The sequence below is a fragment of the Sturnus vulgaris genome, chromosome 6 (genome assembly GCF_052056855.1).
Source record: "Sturnus vulgaris isolate bStuVul1 chromosome 6, bStuVul1.hap1, whole genome shotgun sequence".
NCBI classification, from domain to species: domain Eukaryota; kingdom Metazoa; phylum Chordata; class Aves; order Passeriformes; family Sturnidae; genus Sturnus; species Sturnus vulgaris.
The window spans coordinates 9,275,619-9,301,184 of record NC_142248.1 but is presented as its reverse complement, the minus strand read 5'-3'; the positions used below and the strand labels follow the sequence as shown (position 1 = coordinate 9,301,184).

The 25,566-nt window shown below is 45.1% G+C and overlaps 2 protein-coding genes across 9 annotated transcripts in view; one reads left to right on the top strand and one right to left on the bottom strand.

The window, feature by feature from the left end:
- The window catches only part of PACSIN3 (protein kinase C and casein kinase substrate in neurons 3), a 21,525-nt gene extending 12,845 nt beyond the window's left edge, over positions 1-8,680 (bottom strand). For 2 of the 6 annotated variants that reach the window (XM_014881892.2, XM_088166938.1), the window contains exon 1: positions 8,528-8,680. The gene's annotated coding sequence lies outside the window, so the exon portion shown is untranslated. Of the gene's footprint in view, positions 1-3,318; positions 3,406-4,689; positions 4,710-8,235; positions 8,357-8,527 lie in introns of those variants that run through there. The other 4 variants (XM_088166934.1, XM_014881893.2, XM_088166936.1 and 1 more) reach the window with 3 other exon arrangements.
- Positions 8,667-25,566, top strand: DDB2 (damage specific DNA binding protein 2). Of its 3 annotated transcripts, none has more exons than XM_088166932.1 (11): positions 8,667-8,861; positions 12,686-12,862; positions 15,624-15,754; positions 16,350-16,541; positions 17,375-17,520; positions 20,410-20,509; positions 21,902-22,079; positions 22,760-22,905; positions 23,159-23,323; positions 23,633-23,678; positions 24,351-25,566. In XM_088166932.1, the coding sequence occupies exons 2-11, from the start codon at positions 12,691-12,693 to the stop codon at positions 24,443-24,445; spliced, it is 1,371 nt and encodes a 456-aa protein (XP_088023058.1). In that variant the 5' UTR covers positions 8,667-8,861; positions 12,686-12,690; the 3' UTR covers positions 24,446-25,566. The 3 variants fall into 3 exon arrangements, with proteins under 3 accessions (XP_088023058.1, XP_088023056.1, XP_088023057.1); XM_088166930.1 differs by lacking the exons at positions 8,667-8,861; positions 17,375-17,520 and adding exons at positions 11,678-11,775; positions 19,199-19,365; XM_088166931.1 differs by lacking the exon at positions 8,667-8,861 and adding an exon at positions 11,705-11,775.

Sequence of the window (25,566 nt, the reverse complement as noted above, 5' to 3'; positions counted from 1 at the left end):
CAAAGGGCTGCAGCCCTGCAGGAATTCATCCACAGAAACAAAGCTTGTACATTGCACCAGACAAGGCCTTCGGCCCAACTCCTCTTTCCCAACTACAACAGCAAATGCTGGATACAGACGTATGTAGGAACAAATTGAGTTACACTTACCTAATAACTGAGGCTTTGGTGGAGACACATTTTTATTGTGGATCAATTTCTATAGAGGTGCTAAAGCCAAGCTAAGCAAAAGTATTAATCAGTAATTGGTTGCTACTAACTAATTTTCACCTCATGACAACTACCACCAGAAGGCAGGAATTTGATACTTTCTATAACCAATTTGTTTGATTCCCCAGTCATTTTTCTATATGGCACACAGTGGTGAAGATATTCCTTTCCCTCCAAAAACACTGGCACTCTGGTATAGATTGCAGATAAACATTTCAATCTGAACAATCCAAATACACAAAAATATGGCAGCCCCCCTTCCCTTACAGAATCACATCCCTTTTTTAGCTTTTAACTTGTCAGAATGAAACTGGAGAGCAGAAGCCAGGAGGTTGCACGTCACTCCAGCAGTGTAACAAACTCGATTGCTGTTGGTACAGCAGAGCTCTAGCAAGGTCCCAAACAGGGTGAATGGAGCTTGGGACAGGGTGTCCTTTGCAGACTCACCATCTCTAGAATTGCACATCCAGTAGCTCTGAACCAGTAACTGGGATGATGTCCAGTAATGTGCTCTCCACTGCCATTATATAGGAGGTCTGGTATTTACAGGCATACTCACCTTTCTGAAGAAGGGACAGTTCTTGTCTACTGCTACAAAGGGGCCAAGTAACACAAAGATCCTCCAAGACTTCCTTTAGAGGTATTTATCTTATTGCAGTGTCACGCCCTCAGCAGTCACCTGACTGGGAAAGGGACCAAGCCAGTGTTTCCCAGCCTCTCCCTAGGGACTGAAGCCTGCCAGGGCTGTCTAATAGAGTTTCAAGCAAGATTTCAGTTCATCTCTCCAGCCAGGGAAAGGTCAGAGAGGCACCAGGCAGAACAGTAACTACACACAGAGGTCACTTCAGCTCTGTACAAGCTTGTAACAGAAGCCCATTTCCCAGCCCATGATTCTTTAGAGATTGTGTGGCTGTTCACTAGCAAAATTCTCCATGATTATATCAAAGTACTAAAACACAGAAAATCCAGTTCCACTTGAAGGGCTGAACCCCTGAGTCCAGACCACAGCTTCTTCAGCTTAGTCTTCACATTCACACCAAGCTAATGTACCAATGACAGATATTCCCCATGTGCCACCCCAAGCTCTTTTCAAAGTGTTCATGCAGAACTCAATCTTTCTACATTTATTAGTTACTTCCTGTCAGCTGCCAAGGCTACAGGACAGGCTTCTACTAATACATTGCTGCTGATCTAGGGGTGAAGATTCCTGGCTGACATAGCTTTACCCGGCAGAAACTGTTTTACCAAGAAAAGGAAAATATCTGCTTTCATTTTCCAATACGATGTAGAAGATCTTTAATATTACAGGAACACAGATCTTTCTGGTTAACATGATAGTATGAGACAATGTTAATGAAGGAATGTAGTGGGCTGTCAAGGTACGTGTAACTTTTTTTCCCAGTTGTTCTTTGTATTAAAAAAAATAATTTAATCTCCAATACAGAGCTGAAGGAGGGAAGAAGCTAGCACTGAACCATTGTGTACCATATTCAAACAGGGCAATAGGCTATGCTAATTTTTATTCAAAATGGTTGCTGGAATCATTTAAACATGTATATTGTGTCTATGTGTTTATCAGCTGCAGCTGACAGCCTGCTAAGAAGCCACACATACAAGTTACCAGGAACAGCACTACCCTAGCTGCTCTCTTAGACTTGTGAACAGCATCATTCCTGTTCCACTCCTTAGTAACAGCCTGCCCACTTTCCAGCTCTCACACTCCCTGTCCTACCACTCTCTCAGGGCAAGGTTTTAACCCAGGCACATACTGAGAACTGTAATCACTGTCCCACTTCCTAGCCTCCACTTGTTTGCTTCTATGCAGGATATTTCCCAGGGTACTTCCCACCCTGCTGCATCAGCCTCTGCAAGCAAACACCAAGCTTGTGAGCAAATACATGCACTTCTCTTTTCATCAGATGGGAACCCAAACAACTGAAAGTTCTTTCTTCCTAAATCACTGATAAACAGGTGTTTAAAGCTCTAGTCAAAGCTAGTATATCTCTCCTCAGCAGTCTCAATCCACACTGAATATAAACATTTTCCAGGATTTAATCTACATCTTATCTGGTAATGTTTTTTTCTGCACTTATTGACTGGTAAGATCAATAGTCCATCCTGTAACACAGTTGCCTGGAACTTAGTAAAAGTAAGTTATTGTAGTAACAGGTTGGACCAGTCTACCCTCTCCAACTGGGCTTGGAATAAGAAGTTTGGTTTGTTTGGATCTTTACATGAACAGCACGGATCCAAGCAGAATAAAGTGCCCTGGACTCATCTAACCCTGAGTAAAGAAGGCAGAAATAATGGGAAGTGGCGATCAGGGGTGTTTCCTGTGGTTGTGGATGGAGAGCAGGCAGGGGGACAAACTCCAGTAAATTCCTGCCACTGGAATATTCTCCTGTGACTGAATCACCTTGCAATGCCAAGAGTAAGGATCAAGTTTACATGAATGCATTAGGAAGTCCTAAGGAAGCAGACTGCAAACAATGTAATCAAACAACCTTTGTGGGAGTCACAAGCCAGTTAGATCCATGCTAATACTGAGCTTCTGGTGGTTTCTTGCTTCACTAGACTGCACAGCAGTCACAAGTCTCTAGCCTTCTCTGCTCCCTTCTCCCACTTGGAAGCCACAGTGAGTTTTTAAACTCATGTGCAGTTCTGCAATTTCTGGGTTACCCTTACCAATAGTTGTCTTTTCCACTGGCTATTTTTTTGAGGAAGGGGAATGGGAGATAAGAGTTGGCAAGAAATTTGTCCTTCAGACCAAGTGTGTGACAATCATATGGCAAATTATTTCAAAGTACTGCATTTCTTTATCTATGGTTGCATCAAACAGATTTCTGGCTTTACATGGTAAAAGCTGATTTACTAAAACTACTTATTATGTGAATACTTTCCTTCCAAATATTCATATAATGGAGACAAAAACATGAAAGATCATCCTCAAGGCATTTCTGAAGTTCATCCAGTTCCCTGCAGAGTCTAGAGTCCCAAACAGTCTGGAGAGGGGAGTATAACCAACTCCTTGACTTGGGAGCTGAATAAGGTAAGATTGACTGCTAGGGCATCTCTTATGGTAAAGAAGAATGATTTTAAAGCATCATACCCATTACATCTGTTCCAGGTGTGACCAGTTCCTCCACTTTGACAGCGGCAAGCTCTTTTTTTCACCTTTGGTTACCAGAGCAAGGTTTACTCTGCAGGACAATCTAAACAGCATAAAAACAACTGTAACTTAAGGCCGATTTCAATACCATATGAACTGGAAGGACTGTAGAGTAGGTTTTACAGAGTCATTTTGCATAATCTTTTATGGGACCAGACATGTGAAAAGAAAGCATCATTTGCTCTGTGGACTGGCGAGAACTTACATTCCCTTTGTAGCATCTCCTGGTTCAGGAAGAGTTTGGCAGATCAGCCAGTTTGGAGGTACTCCACTCCTAAACATATTCATACACCTTTCTGACAGATTTCCCAGAGATACACACAGGTAACAAGGTTGAAGTAGGAAAGCCATTAGGAACTGGCCTGCACTGTAGAAATTCATACTTCATTGAATCATAGATTGGTTTGGGTTGGAAGCAATCACAAAGAGCATCTAGTTCCACACCCATCTCCATGGGCTTGGATGCCACACACTAGACCAGGTTGTTCAAAACCCCATCCTACCTGGCCTTGAACACTACCAGGGATGGGGGCATCCACAACTTCTCTGGGCAACCTGTTCTAGCAACCCTTTGTGTAAAGAATTTCTCCATAACATCTAATCTAAATCTCTAGTTTAAAAGCATTCCCCTTTGTCTGATCACCATCCACCCATGTAAAAAGTTCCTCTCCCTCTTTTTTATAAGCTCCTTTTAAGTACTGAAAGGCTGAAATTCTTCTACTGAAAGGCCATGAATACTTCACACATTCTTCTTGAAGTTCATTGCCCTGCATGTCATGGAGCAGCTTTTATCTAGTTCCATAGTATCTGCACAGAATCCGCTCCTTAGTATCAGTAGTGCCTCTTAAAATAAATTTTTGGATCTCAGGCTGAAAAACAGGACTATTAACACTTCATACTCCAAATGTTATTCAAAATACTTTAGGAGAGCACAGGCAAACAGAGCAGTCAGCCCAAAGTGCACATGTGACAGGACAGATTTTAATGTTCAGCATCACTGGAATGTCATTTGCTTTCTCAGTCCACTGCCCAAAAGAATTATTTCAGTTTCTGGTCCTCAGGATTCAACCTGACATGTGAGGGAAGAACACTGGAAGGCTTTTTAAAAAACCCACAAACACAACAAAGCAATCCAGTGGGCTTTATTTCCCTGCAAGGCTTCCTGAAGCAGCTCAAAACCCTAGTTGTTTGCTTGCATTGGAGTAGAAGCCTGCTGAAGTCAACAACAAGCCTTCCCGTGGGTTACCACAGCTTACCAGCTCTCATACAAGGCAGAGCTGACTAAAAACATCAAGAAGCAGAAGTAAATACCTGTAATCATTTAAGAAGTGAAATATGCTACATCTTGTCCCCATCCTCCATAAAAGCTTCTTGCCCTTGTCAGAAAAGGCAACACGGCCACAGCAGAGCTCTGCACCACAGCTGGTGCAGCTCAACACCCTCAGGACTGGGAGAAGTTTGGCTCAGAAGCAGGGGATCTGTAGTGAAGGATGGCAGAAGTTACTACCTGTAGAAAATCACCTGTAGGTGACTGAAATGACTGATTATATCCCTTCAGAGAGCCCAGGAGGAAAGTACTGTATGTTCCTGCAAACAGGAGGGACACAGCTTGGGCAAGTTCACAGGAGGGACAGGACTGAGGAGCCTGAAGACTTGCTAGCACTTATGGGTTGCCTACAGCAATTCTAATGCCTCTAGCTAGGAAAAACTTAGTAGCAATAAACAGAGTCCTACCACTGTCACCTATTAAGAGAGCATAAAATCCCACACAAACCTAATGCCTCTGGATCCAGGCCTCCGGTACCATGGAGATCCCTCACATGCCTTTTCAACAAACTACAGTGCCCAGTGACAATCACTAGATTTAACACACAAATTCCAGCTATGGAAAGTCTGAAAGGCTCATTCCCATCATCCCATTCACAGCGAGGAGAAACCAGTGAAGGCTCAAATGTGATTAGGATGCCAGTCACATTTACTGCCTTATAGCAGTGCCCCACTTCAGCCCACTTTTCAGCATGAAGGAACTTGAGACTAATGTACTGGTCACTGAAACAAAGCTGGATGATTACAGCAGAGGATGCACCAGGTTCTTTGCACCGACATTTTCCTTTGTGCTGCTGGAAAAATTTGTACCCAAACAGAGTGCATTTTGATGTTAAATTACAGTGATCATCATGCTGCTGCAAGGTAGTGGAAAAAAGCTACCACTTGAACAGCTTCTTAACTGCTCCAAGAATGCCAAGTCCTTTTGTAATTCTTCAAAGAGCAAAATCCTAAATTCTTTGTGAAAACTTCCAGATATGGTAGTCACTGTTTTCTGACCCATCCACTAAGGTCTTAGACTAAAATATTAAGGCTTTTTTTTTAATCTATCTGTCACAGTTGCCTCTCACAGAGTACCCCTACACCCATCGCAGTGAGTAACTAGTGATAAAACAGCATGCCTGATCACAAAGTCTGTTTTAAAAAGATAAGAGCTCCTTAAAGGGCTTAAACAGCTCTCCTATTGTTCAGGCATTTCCCCATGAACTCTCAAGAGCAGCCTAAATTCACAGATCACTGATCAGCTGATGGCAAAAATAGAGACAGTTTATTAATGCTCTCTGATCAAGAGTATAGCTTTTTCCACTCAGCAGATACTTTTAGCTTTTGAGGTCCCCAGTTCAATCTCTGGATGCCAGCCATGACACAGACCAAATGGTTCAAACAACAACTGAATAATATCCAGCCCTTGAGATGGCCAGAATAAAGAATATACAGTTTGCCATGCTGATATCATGAGTTCTGACAGAAGCTCACATCACCCCATTGTGGTGGTGAAAGCATTCTTACAGTTTTCATCTCCTAACAAGTCCCATTATTGTATTACTGATCTTGTATATATAAATGAATGCATGTATGCAAATATGTATTACTTCTCTGATATATATTTCTTTTCTTTTTGTTGGAAATTCATGATCATCTGGAGAAAGCCCAAAAGATTCAGGCTAGGTCTTGTATAATCTACAAAGACCTAAAATGACTAAAAGCACCAGTCATTATCCTGTGAAGAAGTTAATTCGGGTCCATAAAATTTTCAGCCTTCTATGACTTAGTTACACACACAGTCTGCCAGTGACCTGCAGCATTTTGGTGTAGTCCAGTCACACACAAGCCTATTCACTTGTTGACACTTGATAATAGAGTTCCAGGTGGGCAGTTGTTCTCAGCCCTATACGTAGGTGACACACTGAAGTTACTGCTTTTTACAGCCTGAGAAGAAGACAGTCTTCACTTGAACAAGTGCAGGCAAGCCAGAGAAGTTCAAACACACAGGTCAGATGGGGGAAAAAAAAAAAAAAAGCCAATAAAGCAATACAATAGACCAGGCACAGAATAGGGAAGGCAGCAGGCAGCTGATCAAGCTCACACATTCATTCTGTTCCAAGCTACAAGTCAAAGGACAATCCAGTAAATATTTTAGGGAACTTCTAGATAAATACCATTAATTACACAAAACACTATCAAAGCAGACTTCATCTCACATAAAGCACATTGTGGACTTCAGGGAAAGGTGAATCCTTGCATGAAAGAATGTGCTCAGTTATGCAACTCTTAGGGAGAAGCTCCACTTTGACTCCACCCAGAGACCAGCTCACACCTGGAGCAAGGAGTATCTGGACCCTGTCATTTTAGCCCACACATTGCAGTTGTGCATTCTGCTCTCATTCCTTCCTGAGAATGACTTGAGTCACCCACTGTAAGGCTTAGTGACACTTCAGGGTGGAGTGGGAGGCTCTGCTTGGGTTCTGTACTGTAATCAATTACCATCATATCAGAAATTCCTTTGCGCGAATTAGATGGGTAGTTGATTTGAAGGGCAGAGAAGTTCATTTCCAGTTTCAGGAAGTAGGGAGCATCACTTCTGTACAGAAGGTCAAAGAATGACTAAAAAGGCCAGACTACTTCCTAGGGCTAGAACAAGTGTCTGGCGGTGGTCAGCTAACCTCATTTGCCCCACCAAGCCCTGAGCCTTCTTGCATGCCTGAAGAACTGAAGCAAGCAAAGAACACATAGTTGGCACAGAAAGTGGTGGAGCAGGTTAATGCGTTTGGGCCACGCTAGCTTCATTTATCGATAGCTTTGCAGAGATCACGGAACCCTCCTCCCGTGCCCAGTGACAAATCAGACTGTCTTCTCAAGCACTGGATATTCAGGCCCGCTAATACCCTCCCTGTTTATCAGCTTTCTCCTGCCCTAGGCTGAAGAGGACACGGTAACCCCAGCAGCCTGCCAGAGGCCTGGTGACACGGCCGAAGGCAGTACCCCTAGAGCCTGCCCCTCGCCCTCCCTTCCCTGCTGTCGGCAGCCAGAAGAGTGGAAGAGGACGAACAAGGACAGAACTGTCCCCTCTGCCGAAATTCTCCATCCAGCTGCCCGGAGGCCGGCTCACAGAGCGGCAACACGGACGCCCGAGACAAGGGACTGCAGCCCCGCGAGCACGGGCCCCTTTCCCCAGGGGGTCCTGGGAAGTCGCTTTATCCCCACTCTGCACAGCGCTGCCAGCGCTCGCAGCTCCGGTTTCAGAGTGGGAAGCGGCTCTGTTCGGATCCGGCACAAAGAGGCCCCTGTCCCCGAGGCACAGCGGAGGCGCGGGCTCCGGAGGGAGGGAGGGGGAGCCTCGGCAGCCCCCAGTGACGGGGCGGCGGCAGCGGGCCGGCCCCGGGAGGCCGGCGGCGGGGCAGCCGGCGAAGCTTAGAGAAGCAAAGGGAGCGAAGCTCTGGCGAGAGCTTCTCCAGCCTCTCGCAAACAACCCAGCGGGACCGCAGCCCCACCGCCCTTCCCTGCCCCGCGCGCCGGCGCTCCCGCACCTACCGGGGGTCTCCGCCGCGCCTCCAGACGAACCGCGCCGAGCCGCCTCCCAGTCCCCTCCTGCCCACAGCCAGCACCCAGCCAGGTACCGCCTCCCCCGCCCGCCCCCTTTCCATGAGGAAACTTTTCCCTCATAGTTGCCAGCACGTCCCGAGACACGCTGCCCGCCACGGGAAGGCGGCGCCGGGACCAGGACGGGCTCTGCAACCAGGACCCTCGGCAACCCACGGGGCACAAGTCCGACAGGCGCCGGGCCCGGAGGAGCGGAGCCCGCAGCGGTGACCCCGCCGCTTACCTCGCAGGCGGCGCGGCACAGCGGGACGCTCGGCGGACAGCGGCCACCTGGGGGAGGCGCGGCTTGAGCCCTCCCCCTATTTCAACCGCGGGACTCGGGGGTCCCGCCCCGCCGTCAGCAGCGCCCGCGGGGCGGGCCCGGGCTCGGGCTGCTCCGATGGCAGCGGCGGGGCAGCTTCGGCGCGGCTCCCGCCTCCCCACCCCCGGCCCTTGATCCAATTAACGGGAGCGGGCTCTGCTCTGGCAGGTGGGGTCGGGAGAGGGTACTGGGAGGGCAGCGCTGTCTTCCGTCGTCCTTGTTCCCCTCCACACTGAGGAGGGCCTGGAACCGTGGGGTGAGGAGGGGATTGAGGGAAGTCTGTCTGGCCGGGATCCCCCTCGTGGCGGGGCGGGAGGGACGCAGCTCTAGGAGGAGCTGCCCGCTCGGCCCAGCCCTGAGTTCGGCTCTGTCCGTGAGTTCGTTCATCTGTGTGTGTACCGGCCAGCTGACCTGCAGGGCCCGGAGCCGCCCTGGTGTGTTGGAGCAGGAGGCTCCCCAGGGCCGGCTCCTACCCAACTGAAGTGCTGTGGACTCGCTTGTGAGAGTGGCATGGGTCACTTTCCCTTAGAGAGTGACATCACCTCAGTTCACCTTAGCATCCGTCTTTCTCTTTCACCCGATCCTGATAGCTGTTTTCAGTCACTCTTCCATTCCTCCGAAAGCCTCTATCTGAATAATTCGGACCTCATCTTTAAGTCCTCGGAACCTTTCAGACGACACCAGCTGTTTTCTAAATGCCAAAGGGTTTGCCTGCCAGCCTTTGCTTTTGTAATCCCAGGCCCCTCCAGTGCAATTTCCCCTGGGGCAAGGCTTTTACTAGGAGACGTTGCTGGCTTGCCTCTTCTTGACTGCTTCCAAGTGACTTGGGACACAATTCCAAGTACCAGCTGTGGGTTTGCAGTTATGTTTATTCAATTGGTGGAAAAAGGAAAGACTGAGAGCCTTGCAGAAGGAAGAGAGGAAAGAGCATGCCATAAATCTACTTCTCTGGAGCAGTACTTGGGTTTTTGCCTTTACAAGTGTCCTAGATTTCATAAGAGCCAGAAAAATAACTGTGCTGATGACCTTCATATACAGTCAAATGCTGTGTTAGAAAGTGGACATTAGAAACCATTCCACTTAATTTCTTCTAAGACCAATCCTCTGTTCACTTTTACCAGCACAGGGTCCCTGGAAGGTGGACACCCCTGACAGGTCATTGCCTGTGGTGTCACCATGAGTATCCTTTAAAAAAGTGAAGAAAGACGCTTATCTTGTCCTTTAAGTTAATCACAGTTGAGAGCATAAGCAACAGCTTTGTCTTTTACTACAACAAAACTGAACCCAACTCTTTGGTATAGATACTCTCTAATTCAATTAAATTCTGAGTTTTTTATTTCCATTATCAAATTAATGTATATTATTGAAGGTCAGAAAAGGCAAACACCTGTCATCCATTGATAGTCTATATCCAGTGTTTGCCCTGTGTCATGTTTTCATGCCGATTTCTGTATTGATATCCCATGTGCATCTAAGATAGAGTGTCTAGGACAGATGCTGTCCATGTGGGACCTGGCCACCGCCAATACTGACTGCAAGGTGAGAGTACTAAATAGCATGGCTCTTGCAATCCTGTCCTCCAAGGCTGGAATGGCTTGGGGAAGACAGGGTGCTCGGTAAATGAGGTCATAATGATAGTGATCTTTTTGTTCATTTTCCTGGGCAAATGAACAAATGAAATGGGCAACTTAGTAATGGTCATAGGACAGAAGGAGGTCAGATAGCATTATATTTACTCCTTCGTCTCTAAGGTTTTATATTTTGTTTTACTTTTTCATGGAATATAGGCTTGTTTTCATGTGCATGGCAAACTCTAGTTGTTCTAACAATATATACATCGATAGTGAGACTAAAGCAGCCAAAAATATTCATGCTTTGGACAAAAATCCTGGCAACAAGGAGGCAGAACACCTAATGATATTACTAGTACCACGAAGCTGATCTTAGTTACAATATTGCTTTACTGTACTCGGTGACAAGACAACTTGATTGTATGGGAGTGAACCATGTCCCATAACTGAGGCAGAACTTCTAGAGTTCTAGACAAATGTTGTGCATTACAAAAGTGCCTGATGAGACTTTAGGACTTGCTAATTGGGTTGATGTGTTTGTCCAAAACCCCATTATGTTAGTGATTATCATTTTTGTGTATGGCATTCTGATACAGCAACTAATACAGCTTTGTTACTGTTCAGATAAAAAGCATAGACACTGAGTATTTGTTGTTTTTCTGTGCTTTTTCTAGTATGGGAGAAAATCCACAGGTAACTGTAGTTACAGCACAAAAATTAGTAGCACCCAAAGCCAAACCCTACAGAAGGCATGGCTATGTACAGCTATTTTAGAACCTGTGTCCACAGCCGCATGTGTGGATGACTGGACCTTAATTACTCAGCATAGTTACTGGTAGGCCTGAATCAGAGACCTTATTGCTGCAGAGATGAGGGGTAAGGTTCCCCACGCCACACGGCTGCAGACAGCAGCCTCCTTTGCAGGTGCGAGGGGAAGTGCTGGTACCTCCCTCTGTGTTGGTAGAGCTCTTCCTTCCCCATTCTTGTCATCTGTGTCATGCAGCATCTGGTATTCTCTGAGCTGCTCTCGATGTGACTTTATCAGCCTTTTGTTGTTGATGGTGTTGATATTATTTTCAAACATCAGGTACAGTTTCTTGTGGAAATGGTGTTTTGTTTTGTTTTTATTGCCGTGTTTGGGGCCCTTACCAAACAGCTTTAATAGGACAATTTGGTGCTCTAGAAACTAATGAGGGCCGTATGATTTTACGTGCTGCACCAAATAAACGACAGGCAGACAAAGACGGATGGGGTGTTTCAGGCCAGCGTTGCCCTCGCAGCCTCCTCCCGCTCCCGGGGGGGCTGTAGGTGCTGCTCATGCTGATGGCCGGGGAGGCCGGCAGGGGCAAGGGCGGTGGAGGCAGCCAGGGGCTAGACAAGCACTCGGAGCCCTCCCCAGCCTTCCCCCGTCGATGCCGCTGCCTCTCTGCGGCGAAGGGTGGCGAGGGCCGCCACGGCCGGCGAACTCGATGCCGCTCTGGAGGGCCGGGCCGAAGCCGCTGCTCCCGTTCCCGCCCCGGTTATGAAACCGCGGGGGAGGGGCCAGTGCTCGCCGCCGGCCGCGGCGGCACCCGGAGAGCCGAGGCCGGGGGAGCGCAGGTGAGAGCGGGGTGGTCTTTCCGCCCGGGCCGCGGGGGCGCCGGGCCGCTCCAGGGACTGCGGGGCGGCTCCAGGCCCGGAGGCGCCGGAACGGGGGCGCTGCCTGGGCAAGAGCCTGCGCCGTGCCCGCCGAGCTATATTTAACACGGGCACATATCCGTAACGGCCATTCAGAATTCTAAATGAGCTCGACGCGAGCACAGGCTCAGGCTAGAGATGCTCTGCGGGAAGGAACTGCGGCTGCGGGCGGCGTTTGGCGCACGGCCCACGGCTACAGAGAGCGCCGTGGGAGGCCCATGCGTGTCCTCAGGGGCCTGGTGGCGTTGTGGCCGGCATAACACGGGACACGAGTGGCTAAATCCACCGCCGTCACAAGAGCAGTTCCGGTGTGGTTTGCAGGCGGTGCAGGAGCCCAATCCAAATAACAGGTGGTGGTTGTGAGGAAAAGTGGCCATTATGCAGGTAGTACCTTCTGAGCCCATTTGTTGCAAGGCCAGTCAGCCCTGACCATCGTCATAAGAACTCCGACCTTTCACTTAGCTGAATCTGAAGAGCTCAGTGTGAGCTACTACAGAAACAGTTGGGTATTATGTGGTTTCACAGATGTACTTTATGCAGATCTTCGGGTTTCAGGCTTAAAAGTCTGGTAGAGGCACATCTGTCAAAACATATTCTGGTGCTTTAGGATATGTTAATTTTAATATGTGAACAAAGAAGATTTTATAGAACTTGTTCCTCTCTTCAGTAGAGAAAACAAAAAGCTAGTGTCATCCCAATGAAAGAGGATAGAAGTCTAATCACTACCTTCAGACTAACTGAGATACATTCCATTCCAGTTTTTCTCTCTGGCCTCTGGTTAGAAGTGTATGACAGTCTTACCTTCCATGTTTTGTTTGCTTTCAATGGTCAGACGGAATGGCTTCAGTGAACCAGCCAAAGGATAAGAAGCGTGAGAGGGCATGTCAGCAGCGGCCAGAAGAGGCAAAATCAGCTGGGAAGAGGAAACGGGACTATGGAGAAAGAGGGAATGAGAAACAAGAAAAGAAGTTGTTTGTGAGAAAAACATCTAAACCCTCAGGGAAAATCGGTAACATTTCCTCAGATTCTTACTCTTTCTCCCTACCAGATTTACTGCAAATGACAGGCATTGACTAGTTGAAGAGGAGAATGCCAAAAAGCATGTTCAGACATGAATGTTCAGATGGGATTAGAGGTTGAAGTAATAGGCAGACTTGTGTTGGGAGAGTACATCCTCTAAGTTTTTGTCTAGTGAGTGTGCGTGCATGCATGAATGTTTAAATTTTGAGACTCCATACCCCTTGGTAAAAACCTGAAGCACTGAAGATGCTGTTACAGCTTATTTGAGAGTGACTAAGTTTTGTGGAATTCCTGTATTACCAGATCTCTGCTTTAGTGTAGGACAGACCAATCTTGGTAATACATTCTTACTATCAATGCAGTTCTGAATGCAGTTTTTAATTTTAAGGTTGGTGTCCTAGAGTATCCAGTCTGAACTGGTATTTGCACTCCATTTTTTCCCTGTTCTAACTTTTGCTACAGTAAGTAGGAATACTTTCTACCTCTGTTCAGATTAGAATGGACAGAATTTCCTCTAATTACTTTTCCTCATGGGCATTTTTTTCCTGTAGTGTCTAACTTATGTTAAAAAAAATCTTAAAGACTTTTGATGTAATTTGGAGTTGTAATTAATTTCTAAAAATCTGGAAAGTTTAGTGCTTTGTATTATCAAGGGAGTTGTCTAGACTTTACCTACAGCAACTTCATAGAATCATTTAGGTTCAAAAAGACCTTTAGGATCGTAGAGTCCAACTGTTAACCCAGCACTGCCAAATCCACTACTAAACCATGTCTCAGTGCCATGTCTACATAGCTCTTAAATATCTTTAGGAATGGGGACTCATCCACTTCCCTGGACAGCCTGTTACAATGAGTGACAACTCTTACAGTGAAGAAATTTTTCATTCATTTCAAATTTTCAAAACTTTTTCTGGTGCAACTAGAGACCCTTTCCTCCTTCTTATCACTTGTTATTTGGGAGAAAAGACCAACTGCCCTCTCCCTACACCCCCCTTTCAGGTGGTTGTGGAGAGCAATATGGTCTCTGCTCAGTCTCCTTTTCTCAGATAAAACCTTTAATTCCATCAGCAGTTTAGGAGATCACTAGGGTTACTGCCTTGTGTGGAGATACTACGTGTTTTCTGTACAGTTTTGGCTTAAGGATCCAGAAATTCCTGAAGTGTTTTTCAGAAGTCAAAGATACAGGGGTTCTATGATTTTGCACATTTCCATTGTGTGGTCTGTAAGTCCAAACTTGGAGGAGTTAGCAAGGTGAACAGGGACTGTGGAGGCAAAGTGTTCTGTTTGAAAGGAGTCCTATCTATAATAGTAGATAGTTAAAACATCTTCTGTAGTTAATGTAGCTACATGATTTTATTGTAACTTCATGAGCTGATTTTTGAATTTGGTAAGCATCTGCCATTCCTATAAGATCCTTATCATATTTTTCCCTTAATCCTTTCTTAAAAAGATGAAGACCTTGTATTTGAGTTTTTCTATTCTGTGTTCCAGTTTGTATGTGTTTGGAAATTTTTTTTTACTTGATCCATATAGGACAGTTTCCATTTCTTACAACTAAATCACCTTTTTAGAGGGTTTCTTTCAGCTGATTCTAAAAAGGCCTGAAGTTTTGTTTCTTAATAAATTATCCTTCATTGTAAAATGGAATCTGAAAAAAAATACCTCAATTTCTGTCACCTCTGAAGAAGGAACTGTGGATACCAATTCTTCAGTGAAAAAAAAAAGAATTAGAATAGAAATACTTTTGTACCTATTTCAACAGGTGTGACAAGTGTTCTCACTGTGTTGGCATGTGAACAAAGAAGTGTGCTTTTCTCCATCATTGCATTAAATAAAGATTTAATTTAGGTTCTAATCATATAGGATGATCCATGTGTTTTCAGTCTTCTGTAGTTTTTGAGGTTTTTTTTAAATAAGTATCCTTAAATGAAAATAGTATTTGTGTTTCTTAAAAAATGCATTTGACATTTACATCCTCTGAGGCGTAACAGACCATTGATGTGGGGATGATTAGGTCACAGACATGGGACTGAACAGATCTAGTTTTTACGTAAAGGTCCCTGAAGACAAAAATTTGGAACATGAACGAAATGTAGAAACAAGCTGTGCTCTCAGCAAAAATCACTCGGAACAGAAAGGTTTTCAGGCAGTGAGGCGTCAGCAGGTCTGTTATCAAACACAGAACTCGCAGCGCTGTAAGCGACTGTATGGGCTACAGCGTGAGCAGGCAGAAAGTTCTCATTCACAGCAGGCATTTCAGGAACTGGCTGGGAGCTCATGTTGCCATACTTGGGAAATTTTCAGGTGTTCCTCCTGATCGCACGTGACTTTTGTTTTGCTGTATGCAGGGACTTACCACCTCCCATGGCATATTTCCAAGTTGCTGGGGCTTTGGATAGCAGCATTGTGTTTTAAGTATGAAAATTGTGTGCTGTCCAAGAGATGCACCACCCATTTGTGGCATTGCTTTAGTCCCTTCCTATTGTCTTTGATAAATCTTTGGGAAAGAGAATGAAGGTTTAATAAGAGGAAGTATACACAAAGCTCTGGTGGCTTATGGGATGCATTGGACTCCATAATTGCATCAACTGCTGCACCTTAGATGTGTAAGAATTATTTAGAGGCTTTTATCTTGTGGTTGAAGCTTTTCATGGATGTAGCAACAAATGCAGATGTCTTCCTCTATTGTTTAGTGAATGAGCATGACAGGTGTTGCTAATCAGTAAGTTCTACTCTTTTCTCACTGGCAGGTTGCAGTGGAGGTGGATTTGTGATGAGAAGCAAGAGAGTTCTTTCCTCTCAGCTGGAGCAGCGATGCAGCATTGTTCATTATGTCTACCAGAAAATGCTGGGAGGCTCCATTCAGGCACAGCTCAGGCAGGTGAGGAGTGTCTCCTTCAGGACCTGTTGGACATCTCAGCTCCCTGCATAAAAATAGCTTCAACACAAGCAGAGGAACTTTAAGGGACCTAAAAAGTTCCCCACATACACAGTTTGTGGCTTCAAGTCTGGTGCACCCTGAAGTTTCTTAATCCTGTAAAATGCAGGAGCTGAGATGGTTTTCCCTTTTCTGCCAGTTTTTATCCTCTTAATTCTGTACTTCCTTGAATCATATTTAAACTTGCCCACTCTCCCAGTTGAGTTATTGCACGGGGATACTTTTGCATGCTGATCCGACTGTTTCATAATAATATTCTTGTATCCGCTTTGCCAATCTTGTCAGGTTAAGTGTTGATTTTTTTTCTCTTCATAGACATAGCCCTCAAGTACATAATGTTTCACTGTTTTGCAGAGCCAAATGCCTTTCCTTTGAGAATTAATTCTGTAACATCCATAGGTGGGAAGCACCTGAGAGAGATTTGTTGTTTAAGAATTCTGTGTGAATATACTAATATTAATGATAATTAGAAATTGTTAGCATTCCTCATTCAGAGAATCTCAGGCAAAAGTCACAATTCTCTTTACCTTTTTAACAGAGATTGGAGCTGGCTTTTCTGCATTCTCTTTCCTCATACTGCCTCTTTCGAAGAGCAAGTCCCTTTGACAGGAGAGTGACGTGTCTGGAATGGCACCCAACACACCCCAGTACGCTAGCTGTCGGTTCCAAAGGTGGAGACATCATCCTTTGGGACTGTGAAGTACTTGCTAAAACCTGCTTCATAAGGGGGGTAAGCCTTTGTATGTGAGGAATGGGTGGGAGGGAAAATTGGAGTACTACGAAATACTGCAGATAAAAACTGAAGTTTGATGAGGAGCACATACAGATCTTGGGTTTCAGAGTAGCCAGTTATGGAAAGGACTGAGATGCAACAGCATGTCTGTTCCTAAGTCCCAGACTGTTCTAGCACTGGGGAGAACTGAGACATGGTGATTAAGTTCATAATGAAGCAGCACTTGGTGTGTGCTCAGTGGAAAAATAATATAGCAACGGGCAAAACAGTTACCTTCAAGGGATGCCAGAAACAAGTAGGCAGAGAGGGTCTGTCTGGTTTAGGTCTTAATCTTTCTCTGCTCACCTTTATTGTGGCAGATGAAGAAACATCTTTGGGGAAAAAAGAGGGCTTTATCTCAAGTAAGAAACTAAGGTAGAATGAATGGTTTGTACCTCTGGCATACCCCCTCATTGCTGTATTCAGCCATTTCCATTCCAACGGAGGCTCAAAGACTTTGTAACTTTTATCATCTAAGATAGATACATGTTGAGAGGTCTATCTTCCAGAAATTCCAGAGTCACCTATTTTTGTACATAGTGTGGTGCCAGACAGCCAGGGAGTACCTTGCCTGGGGACTGAAAGAATTGCAGATTTGTCCTCCAGGAGGGCAGCTCCTGGTGTAGACAGCTGTCCTGTGGGAGACATGGTTGTCTTTCCTGCTTAGAGGACTGTGGTGTGTTTCACTGTTACTGTTAAAGACATAGCAGTGCCTGCAGACTTACAGAACACACTCTTCTCCTTCCCCATCACTCAGTGGATTTTTCTTTTGTTCATCCCCTTCCTTGTAGATGGGAGCTGGAGGGGCCATCACAGCAATGAAGTTTAACCCTTTTAACCCTAGTCAGCTGTACACTGCGTCAGTTGCCGGCACTACCACCCTGCAGGATTTTAATGGCCATACTGTCCGGGTCTTCACCAGCACCGAGGACTGGGAGTAAGAATACAGTAATGCTTTGGGCCTCTGTGTCCTGCTGGCAGAAGCACTACAGAGAGCAAGAGAAACAGAGAGAGATATGTTTGTCTCTAATATGTGAGAGCTGGGCTTCCTGTTCCCCATGTACATGTCCTTTATCCTCTGAATTTCAGGGAGGCCCATTCTTTTTTTTTTGTTTGTTTGAAATGGGGTAGTGGGTAGGAAAGAGCTTTTCACTAGTGGGGAGGGACTCTTTGATGCTGCTTACTTCCTGGTGTACATGAGTGAGTGGGGGTCCAGTGGATTTCCTTAGTTGTCTGTTCTTAACACATCACAAAGCTCTGTGCCCTGGGGACCTTTTAACCTCTACACCTGCTAGCAGTGCTGCTGCTTGTCAGATGGCTTTTACAGGACAATTCATAGTTCTCTCCATGCTTCTCCACAAATGCTACTGACTTCAAGCAAGGCCTGCCATTAGGGTCATGCCAATTCATCCCACTGAGCTTCTGGTGCTTATCTAAAATACCAAAATTAAGAGTTTGGGTTCCTTCAGTAGTGAGTGAAAAGAGGAGATGAGTTGCTAGAAGCAGCTCTCAGAATTTCTTCTCAAGACTGTTGTTTTTTCTGTGGACTCATGAGGAAGCCTGAGCTCTTCAGTTAGTTACTTAAGTTCTGTGCTTGAAGGTAAGTGGGAGAATCTGAGTTAGCTTTCACTTTACTTTCCCCCACCTAATTCTGAGTGCAGCTTTCATGGTTACTTTTTAATTTGCCTGTTCACCTGCAACCTTGTAATGGGGCAGAAGGTGAACCCAAGTCATGCTGGGATGACTTGTGGGGTGAGCAAGGAGAGATAAACTGGGTCCTGAGACATGAGGATCTTGTATCCCAGTAGGATGCCTGTCACAACAGTGATGGCTGGATTTGAAAGGGAATGCCATTCTCCTTCTACTGCTGTGAAGACAGGGAGGCTCTATGGGCAGGCCTTTTTTAAATCTTCATTGGCATCTTGAAACCTAGCATTTGCAGTGAGACTTTACAAAGCAGTTGTTCTGTGAGCAGCAGATGGAGTGCACTTGAGTACCAAAGAGTCTGGGGACTCCCAGCTCACTGTCTTTTTCTCTGTCTTTGTGTAGGGTTTCCACTTTTCTTCAGTAGACAGGCTGGGGGAAAACAACAACAGTAACAGTACAACATAACACAGAACATAAGATTGCTATGCCATGGGGTTAGCAGTAAGATTTGCACTTGGCTTTTCCTGCTTGTTGGTACCTTGAGAAAGACCAGATACAGCACTGGAAGCAGCCTGTAGGGAGCTAGTCAGTGTAGTCTCTGTAAGAAAAGCTTGGTTCTGGCCTATCATGAGATTTTATGTAGTTTATGCATGGAATGGTGCTGGTGTTGCTTGTGATCTCTAAGCATGGCCTGAGCCGGGTGGTTCACTGTAGATTAGTCCTACCTCCGTAACAGAAGCAGCAGTCCTTGCTGCTAGTGAGGTTTGCAGCCCAAAGTTTGAAGGCTCAGAATGTATGTGCTCAGATTTGAAACAGGTTAGAAAAAAAGAGTTCTTGTGTACATGCTCTGCCAGAAAGCAGTGCTTGTACCTAGAGAAACTGATTCTGTGTGCTTGGAGGTGACTGTTGAATTAAGATTTTCACTTTCACTCTAACCTTGATGTCTCTTGGCTTTGCGTGTATTTCAGAAAGGGCCAGGAGATTTTCTCGGAGACATGAAGTTCAGTCCTTTTGAGGCAGAGAAGCTTTATGTGGCATCAGGTGATGGCACCTTAAGTCTGCAGGATCTTGAGGGCAGAGCGGTGCAGGTGATCTCTCGTGCCCTGGACTGTGGCCATGAGCATCATAATGTTTGGTGAGAAGAGGGCACTGCAAGGTTAATTCTCTGTTCCTTGGGGTTAATGCTGTGTTATCTTTCTCTGCCAGTGTTAGGAGACTCTTGATACGAATTGGTCCCAGGGGAAGCTTGGAGACAGGGTCCTGTTTGCTAGGCAGCCACGGGGCACTAAGTCTTTTACATTAGCTGAGTGTGCTGCCCACATTTTCCCATGCTACTTTCTGGTGATGCCATCTCCTATCTTGCAGATATTGACGGCTTTTCCACTTTAAGAAGTGTGAGGTGAGAAGGGAAGAGTAACTTCCTTCTCTTCATTGTTGTCAGTAGTCTGTTTTATCAGTGGCAGCTCAAGTAGCATAAGGAAAGCCACACAATATCCCTGCACAATCTGAGCATCAGTTTATTGAGTTTACCCTGTGGCCCTTTTGCGGACTTCAGGCTCACCATGTTAATTTCTATGGCCTTGAATTATTAGAATAATTTATCTTGCAAGTGAAGCTTTTGCAACAAGTTCCCAAAGGACCCCAGCTTTATTCTCACTGCCCTTCTCCTGGGAGAATTGGCATTAAGACATATGTCTTTATCAGATAAATTTCTATTCAGTTTTGTTTCCTGGAGCATGAAGTTGAGACAGTTTGATGTGCAACTTTTCAGTCCAAAGCTTGTGTCTTTACTGCTGCTTCAGTGTTTTGTGGAAAATGTAATTTTAAAGCTGTTTCTCCACATTTATCGACCCGAGGATATTCTGATCTTTCCCAAGGTATTTTCATGTGCAGGCACCAAGTGGTTCTTCAGCCTCAATTATGTTCCACTGTTGCAATGTGTTACACTCCACCTAATAAGCACTTCAAAATGACTTTGAAGTTGTTTCACATTCAGTCACCAACAGAAAGCATTGCTGATAAGGTGTCCTTCTTCCTGATACTCAGGCCCACACCACCAGGCAGGAGATTGCAGTTACAATCTGTTGCAGTCTCCGTTGTCAGGGACGAGATGTGAACCAGAATTCCACTGCCTTCACTTTTCTGTAGCAACAGCACTGATTTGTGTATTTCCCTCTAGTTGCTGGTACTGCAGTGTGGACGTTTCTGCAAGCTGCCGTGTAGTGGTGACAGGTGATAATGTGGGCAACGTGGTCCTGCTCAGCACTTCTGGTGAAGAGGTTTGTATGGCTCCATGCAGCAACCCCTCTACAGGAATCTTGATGGCTCATGTGCTTTCCTACTCTACAGGGACCCTGAAAAGAGGAGCAAGTTGATTTGCAGCTCAGGAGATGAGTTCACATTGTCTGGGTGGTGAGAAATCCTCCACTTCTGCCACTCAGTAGACATTTTACATTATTGAGTGTAATGGTAATAATTTCTAAACAAGGAATTATTACCCATTATGTGCTACCCCTTCCTTAAGAGTATTTGATACTAGTCAGAGTAATTATAGGGTAACCTGAAGATGTGAGCACCCTCTGCCAACAACCATCACATTTCCAGAAACTTAGTGTCCTGATGGGAGTAATTTAGGAGGTACTGCTTTGCTGTACACCCTTCCATGGATCTGCGGGTAGGCACGGAGCAGTAATGTAGGTAATACTGGGATGGAAATTGCACTGCTGCCGTTGGACACAAGAGGGCAGGCAGAGGCGGACTGTGAGTCGAGTAGTAGCAAAAGAGGAGAGAATAGTTGGAGTGGGCCCTGTTTCAAGAGCCTGCTGTAGTGTCACAATGGCACTGCCCTCTCTCCTGCGTGTAAGGGTAGTATTTGTCAAAGTTTGCCACCCAATGAGCTGTGGCCAGAGGCATCTATGCAAAGTAGTGTGCAGACTCAGGAGTGCTTCAAGTGACTTGTCCTTACTCAGCGTTAGTTGCTGACTTACTTTTTTTCCCCTGAAACAATATGGCAGTCTTTTCTGCAGCTGGGAGATATCCCTTATTCTAGGGAGGATGGGCCAGCTTCAGCCTTTAGATTGCAGATAACCTTCAGGCTTTGTATAGGAATTTATTCATGGACACTTGGTGTTTATTTCTTGTTATTGTTGTTAATTGAAATATTTGTCCTACTCTCATGTTTCTTTGCTCACATATTTCTAGAAGCCAGTGATATCTCCTCTCATCTTTTCTACTTAAAGCAAGGGTTTTTGGTTTTCCACACAAAGCAGTTCCATCCTTCTCGTTATCTTGGCAGCAGATTTTCTCTGTGTGTTCCAGTTTGTTTAAATCTTTCTGCAAATGAAAGGCTGGCACTGCTTAAAGTCTTCCAGATTTGATCTTGCTTTGTAAAGTGGCACTAATACTTCCCTCCATGAAGGCCCAGGGTTGTGTTTTCTTTTCTCATAGCTGTAATAAATTGACAGATCAGAGTTTTTCTAGAATGAAATAATTATTTCCCAAGGTTATTCTTTTCCTTTCTTGTTTCCAGTGAATACACTCTTGGTGTATTTTAGAAGTTTTGTTACTCTATAAATGTGAGACCTCTTTACTTGGCACTAGTAGATTATAATTTCATTTCTTTACTCCAGATCTTGATTATTTTTTTCTCCATGATTTTCTGTTTGCTGCAGATCTGGAAGCTGAAATTGCACAAGAAGAAAGTGACTCATGTAGAGTTTAACTCCCAGTGTGAGTGGATGTTTGCCACAGCATCTGTGGATCAGACAGTCAAAATCTGGGACCTCAGAAACATGAAAAACAAAACAAACTTTCTTCATCTTCTTCCACATGAGAAACCTGTCAATGCAGGTTAGTTAAGGATTTCATTGCATAGATGTCTGCAGAGTCCACTCGGCTCAGCTTTTATTGTGGTGGCAGTGTTAGGTCTTGCTCAGATTCCAAGCTGCATGATAATTAAAGCAAGGAAGCTGTTGGGAATGTGTGGCCAGAGGCAGGGAGGTGGCTAGGGCAGCTGCAGCATCTTCTTAAGACTTGTGATACGAACTGTGACACTGTACCTTAGCAGTGAGTTTGAAAGCAGCAGTGGCTGAGATTAGAAAACTGAATTTATTGGGGCAGTCCCTTTGACAAGAGCAGAGAATGGAACTCAAACCTATTTCTTGGGTGCAGCTTCACCAGTTGATGGACGTCCAAACTGCAGGTGTCCATCTCATTATTCCACTGTCTTTCCATTTGAATGAGCAAGTTCCTTTCTTTGCAATGTTTCCTCCTATGATTCTGAAATGAGAAAAAAAATTTCTTCTTAGGCAACCAGCACGGTAGGTCTCAGCTTACTTTTTGTAAGCGTTTGTAGTTCGTTTGAGACACGTAGTCTGTCTTGTCAAAAAGTCTTAGCTGTTGGGACACACAGCCATATTTACATTCCAGTTAAAGAAATAGTGGTGGATTTTCAGTCAGCAAAATGTGACACATTTCTTGTCAGTCACAGCATTGTTATCTTTAGTTTGCCTATTGTCCCACTTTCCTAGCTTGCTTCAGCCCAACACATGGTGCCAAGCTTCTGAGCACAGATCAGCACAATGAAATCAGAGTTTACTCATCTTCAGACTGGACCAAGCCACAGCATCTAATTCCACATCCACATAGGCAGTTTCAGCACCTCACACCTATTAAGGTGAGTTAAGTCTAAGAGGAGCATCATGCTTGGTACTAGCAGCTGTCTGCAAATCAGAAATGGTCTGATTTCTGGTCAAGATACTACACTGGCGGGTGGATATTTACACTGTTGCAACTCCCAGTGGAGCACTGTTCCTCAGGCAGTGGGTGGGATATAGTAAGAGCTGCCCTCAGTATCAGTTGTCTGGATTGTGTCAGTGCTGAGCTCTGTCCCTTTCTCTAAGCTCTCCATGACTCTGTTTTCTGATCAGGCAACGTGGCATCCTCGCTATGACCTCATTGTCGTAGGTCGCTACCCGGACCCCAAGTTCCCTGGGTACACACTGAACGAGCTGCGAACTGTGGATGTGTTCGACGGAAACACGGGTGACATGGTTTGTCAGCTCTACGATCCAAATGCTTCTGGGATCATCTCGGTGAGTTGAGTGCTGCAGCTGAAAGGGCTGTGAATGACACTGCTCTGTCTCTGGGAAAGAGGCATGGCTTAGAGACTAGAACCATATCCAGTTTACTTGTGACAGACTCATGCTGTCATGGGATGCAGCTGCTAGCTAAAATTGCTGACTCAAGCAGGGCTAGTCCATGGTCTGTTGTGGGGTTTTTGTGATACTCGTAGGGAACACTGTTTTTTCCAGATGGTTTGTTGCTGTTATATAAGCTGTGGTGCTCTTATGACTGTTACATAAGCAGTGATGTTCTTACAGACTCTGTGTTCTCATTTTCAGCTCAATAAATTTAACCCTATGGGAGACACACTGGCTTCTGGCATGGGTAAGTAAAGAGAACCTGGGGTACTAAACGTGTGGGTTCTAGTCCCAGAAAAGGGCTGGCTTGTTAGTCCAAATTAAAGCAAGTTGTGAGAGGTTTGTCAAATCTCACTTGCTAGTAGCCCTTTATGACTTCCTACGTCTGTGAAAGAGATCAAGACCTTCCTTTCAGTCTTACACCTTTACACTTGGTAAGCAGTTTGATAGTCATCTCCTGTGAAACATTCCTGAGAACTTAAAGTCTGGAGTGGGAAGCCTCCCAGCAGCAGGGAGCCACTGCCACCTGCCGTCCATTAAGCAGTAGAAGAAAACAATGGAGCGGGGAAAGCCTTTTCCTGCTAGGCTATACCATTTCCCTTTGTTTAATTTCTCATTTCCTAGGCTGCAGACCAAGTTCAATCAGTTTTTCACAGGCTGTGTGGGATTAAGTTAGCTGGCTACAGATTCAGGTCTTAGACCTGTGACAGATGAGACTAGGAATTACTTATATTTCCTAGTTAGATCAGATTTCCATGGCTATGTGGACACAGCATCTGCAATAACTATTTTTGCATCCTCTATACTTTGGAAATACCTTAGAAAAACTCTTTGAATTTCTGGCATTTAAGAGACATAGCCTAAGGTATTATGATTGATGTAGAGTTTCTGATATACAGCATTTAATTTTTCTTCTCAGGCTTTAATATTCTGATCTGGAACCAGGAGGAGATGGCAGCCAAGAAGCATGAACATCTTTTGAAAGCCATGACAGACACAGACATGGAACCATGAGAGAACAGGGGATTGGAAGCTGGAGTTCATCCAGACATGGAGGGCAGAGGCAGGCAAACCCTGGCACAAGCAAACTCAAAAGCTAAGTTAATGTCTGGGGAGCTGGAATAGATGAAAACAAAAAGCAGTGATTCTAAACCCCAGGGAAGGAAGTGAAAAGAGACGGATCTAGAGAACTGATTTAGTATTTTGATCCTTTCTGAATCCCAGGATACAAACTCAGTTGTTGGCGATAGGCAGTATAAGCCATGCAAGGAATTAGACTTTGTCCTTCCTCCCCAGATCTGATGTTGCTTCCCTGGTCCTATTGGCCTCCCTTTCTAGAAAGTTGTGTCAGTATTTGGTTCCTTCAAGTGGAGTTACTACTCATTTTCTGAGGCACTAGGAAAATTTCAAAGATGTTCCTAGGTCTTGCTGAAGTTACTGCTTTCAGCCTACTGTACCTGTTTGTCACCACTTGTCAGAGGTTCCCATTTCCCATAGTCTGCAGTGGAGCAACTCATGACAGGGTCCTCAGCATGTTCTAGTCCAACCAAGTTGAGAAACCATTTGCTAACAGGATTGACATTCTGAAAAGATAGAATGTTCACAGGGGCGAAGTCATGGATAGCTTGAGTATCCTAGGAAACACCAAGCTCTCCCATGTGCGAGCTTGGAAAATGTGCTTTTAAGACATCAGGCTTAGCCTGTTCTCTGCTTGCAGCTGTTTAACTGGACCACAAAGAACAGGATGCCAGAGGTCTCTATCATTGCAGGGGCAGTATGGAGCTGGGCACCTACTGATTCTGTAGTTAGTATTTTCAGAGTTCTAGGCTGTTTCTTGCCAATGATTAGGTAATTTTTTTCACCCATGCCTATGTGCTTCAGAACGTTTAGTAAGAGTGTTATAAAGCAGAATTGAGGGATTTCTTCCAAATACCCCTGCTCAGAGCCAAATCTCAAGACTGTTGTTAAACAGTTAAGTTTTGCTTTTTCTAGTTTGTTTACAAGGCTGCCTGGGGCCTTGCTGCTGTCCCAGAGGTTGATGGGATGGGATGGGCTCCAAGCCTGTGCAGATTCTCCACATTCATGTTTATAGTTTTGCAGTATTAATATCAATAAAATTTTGTACTAAACTAAAA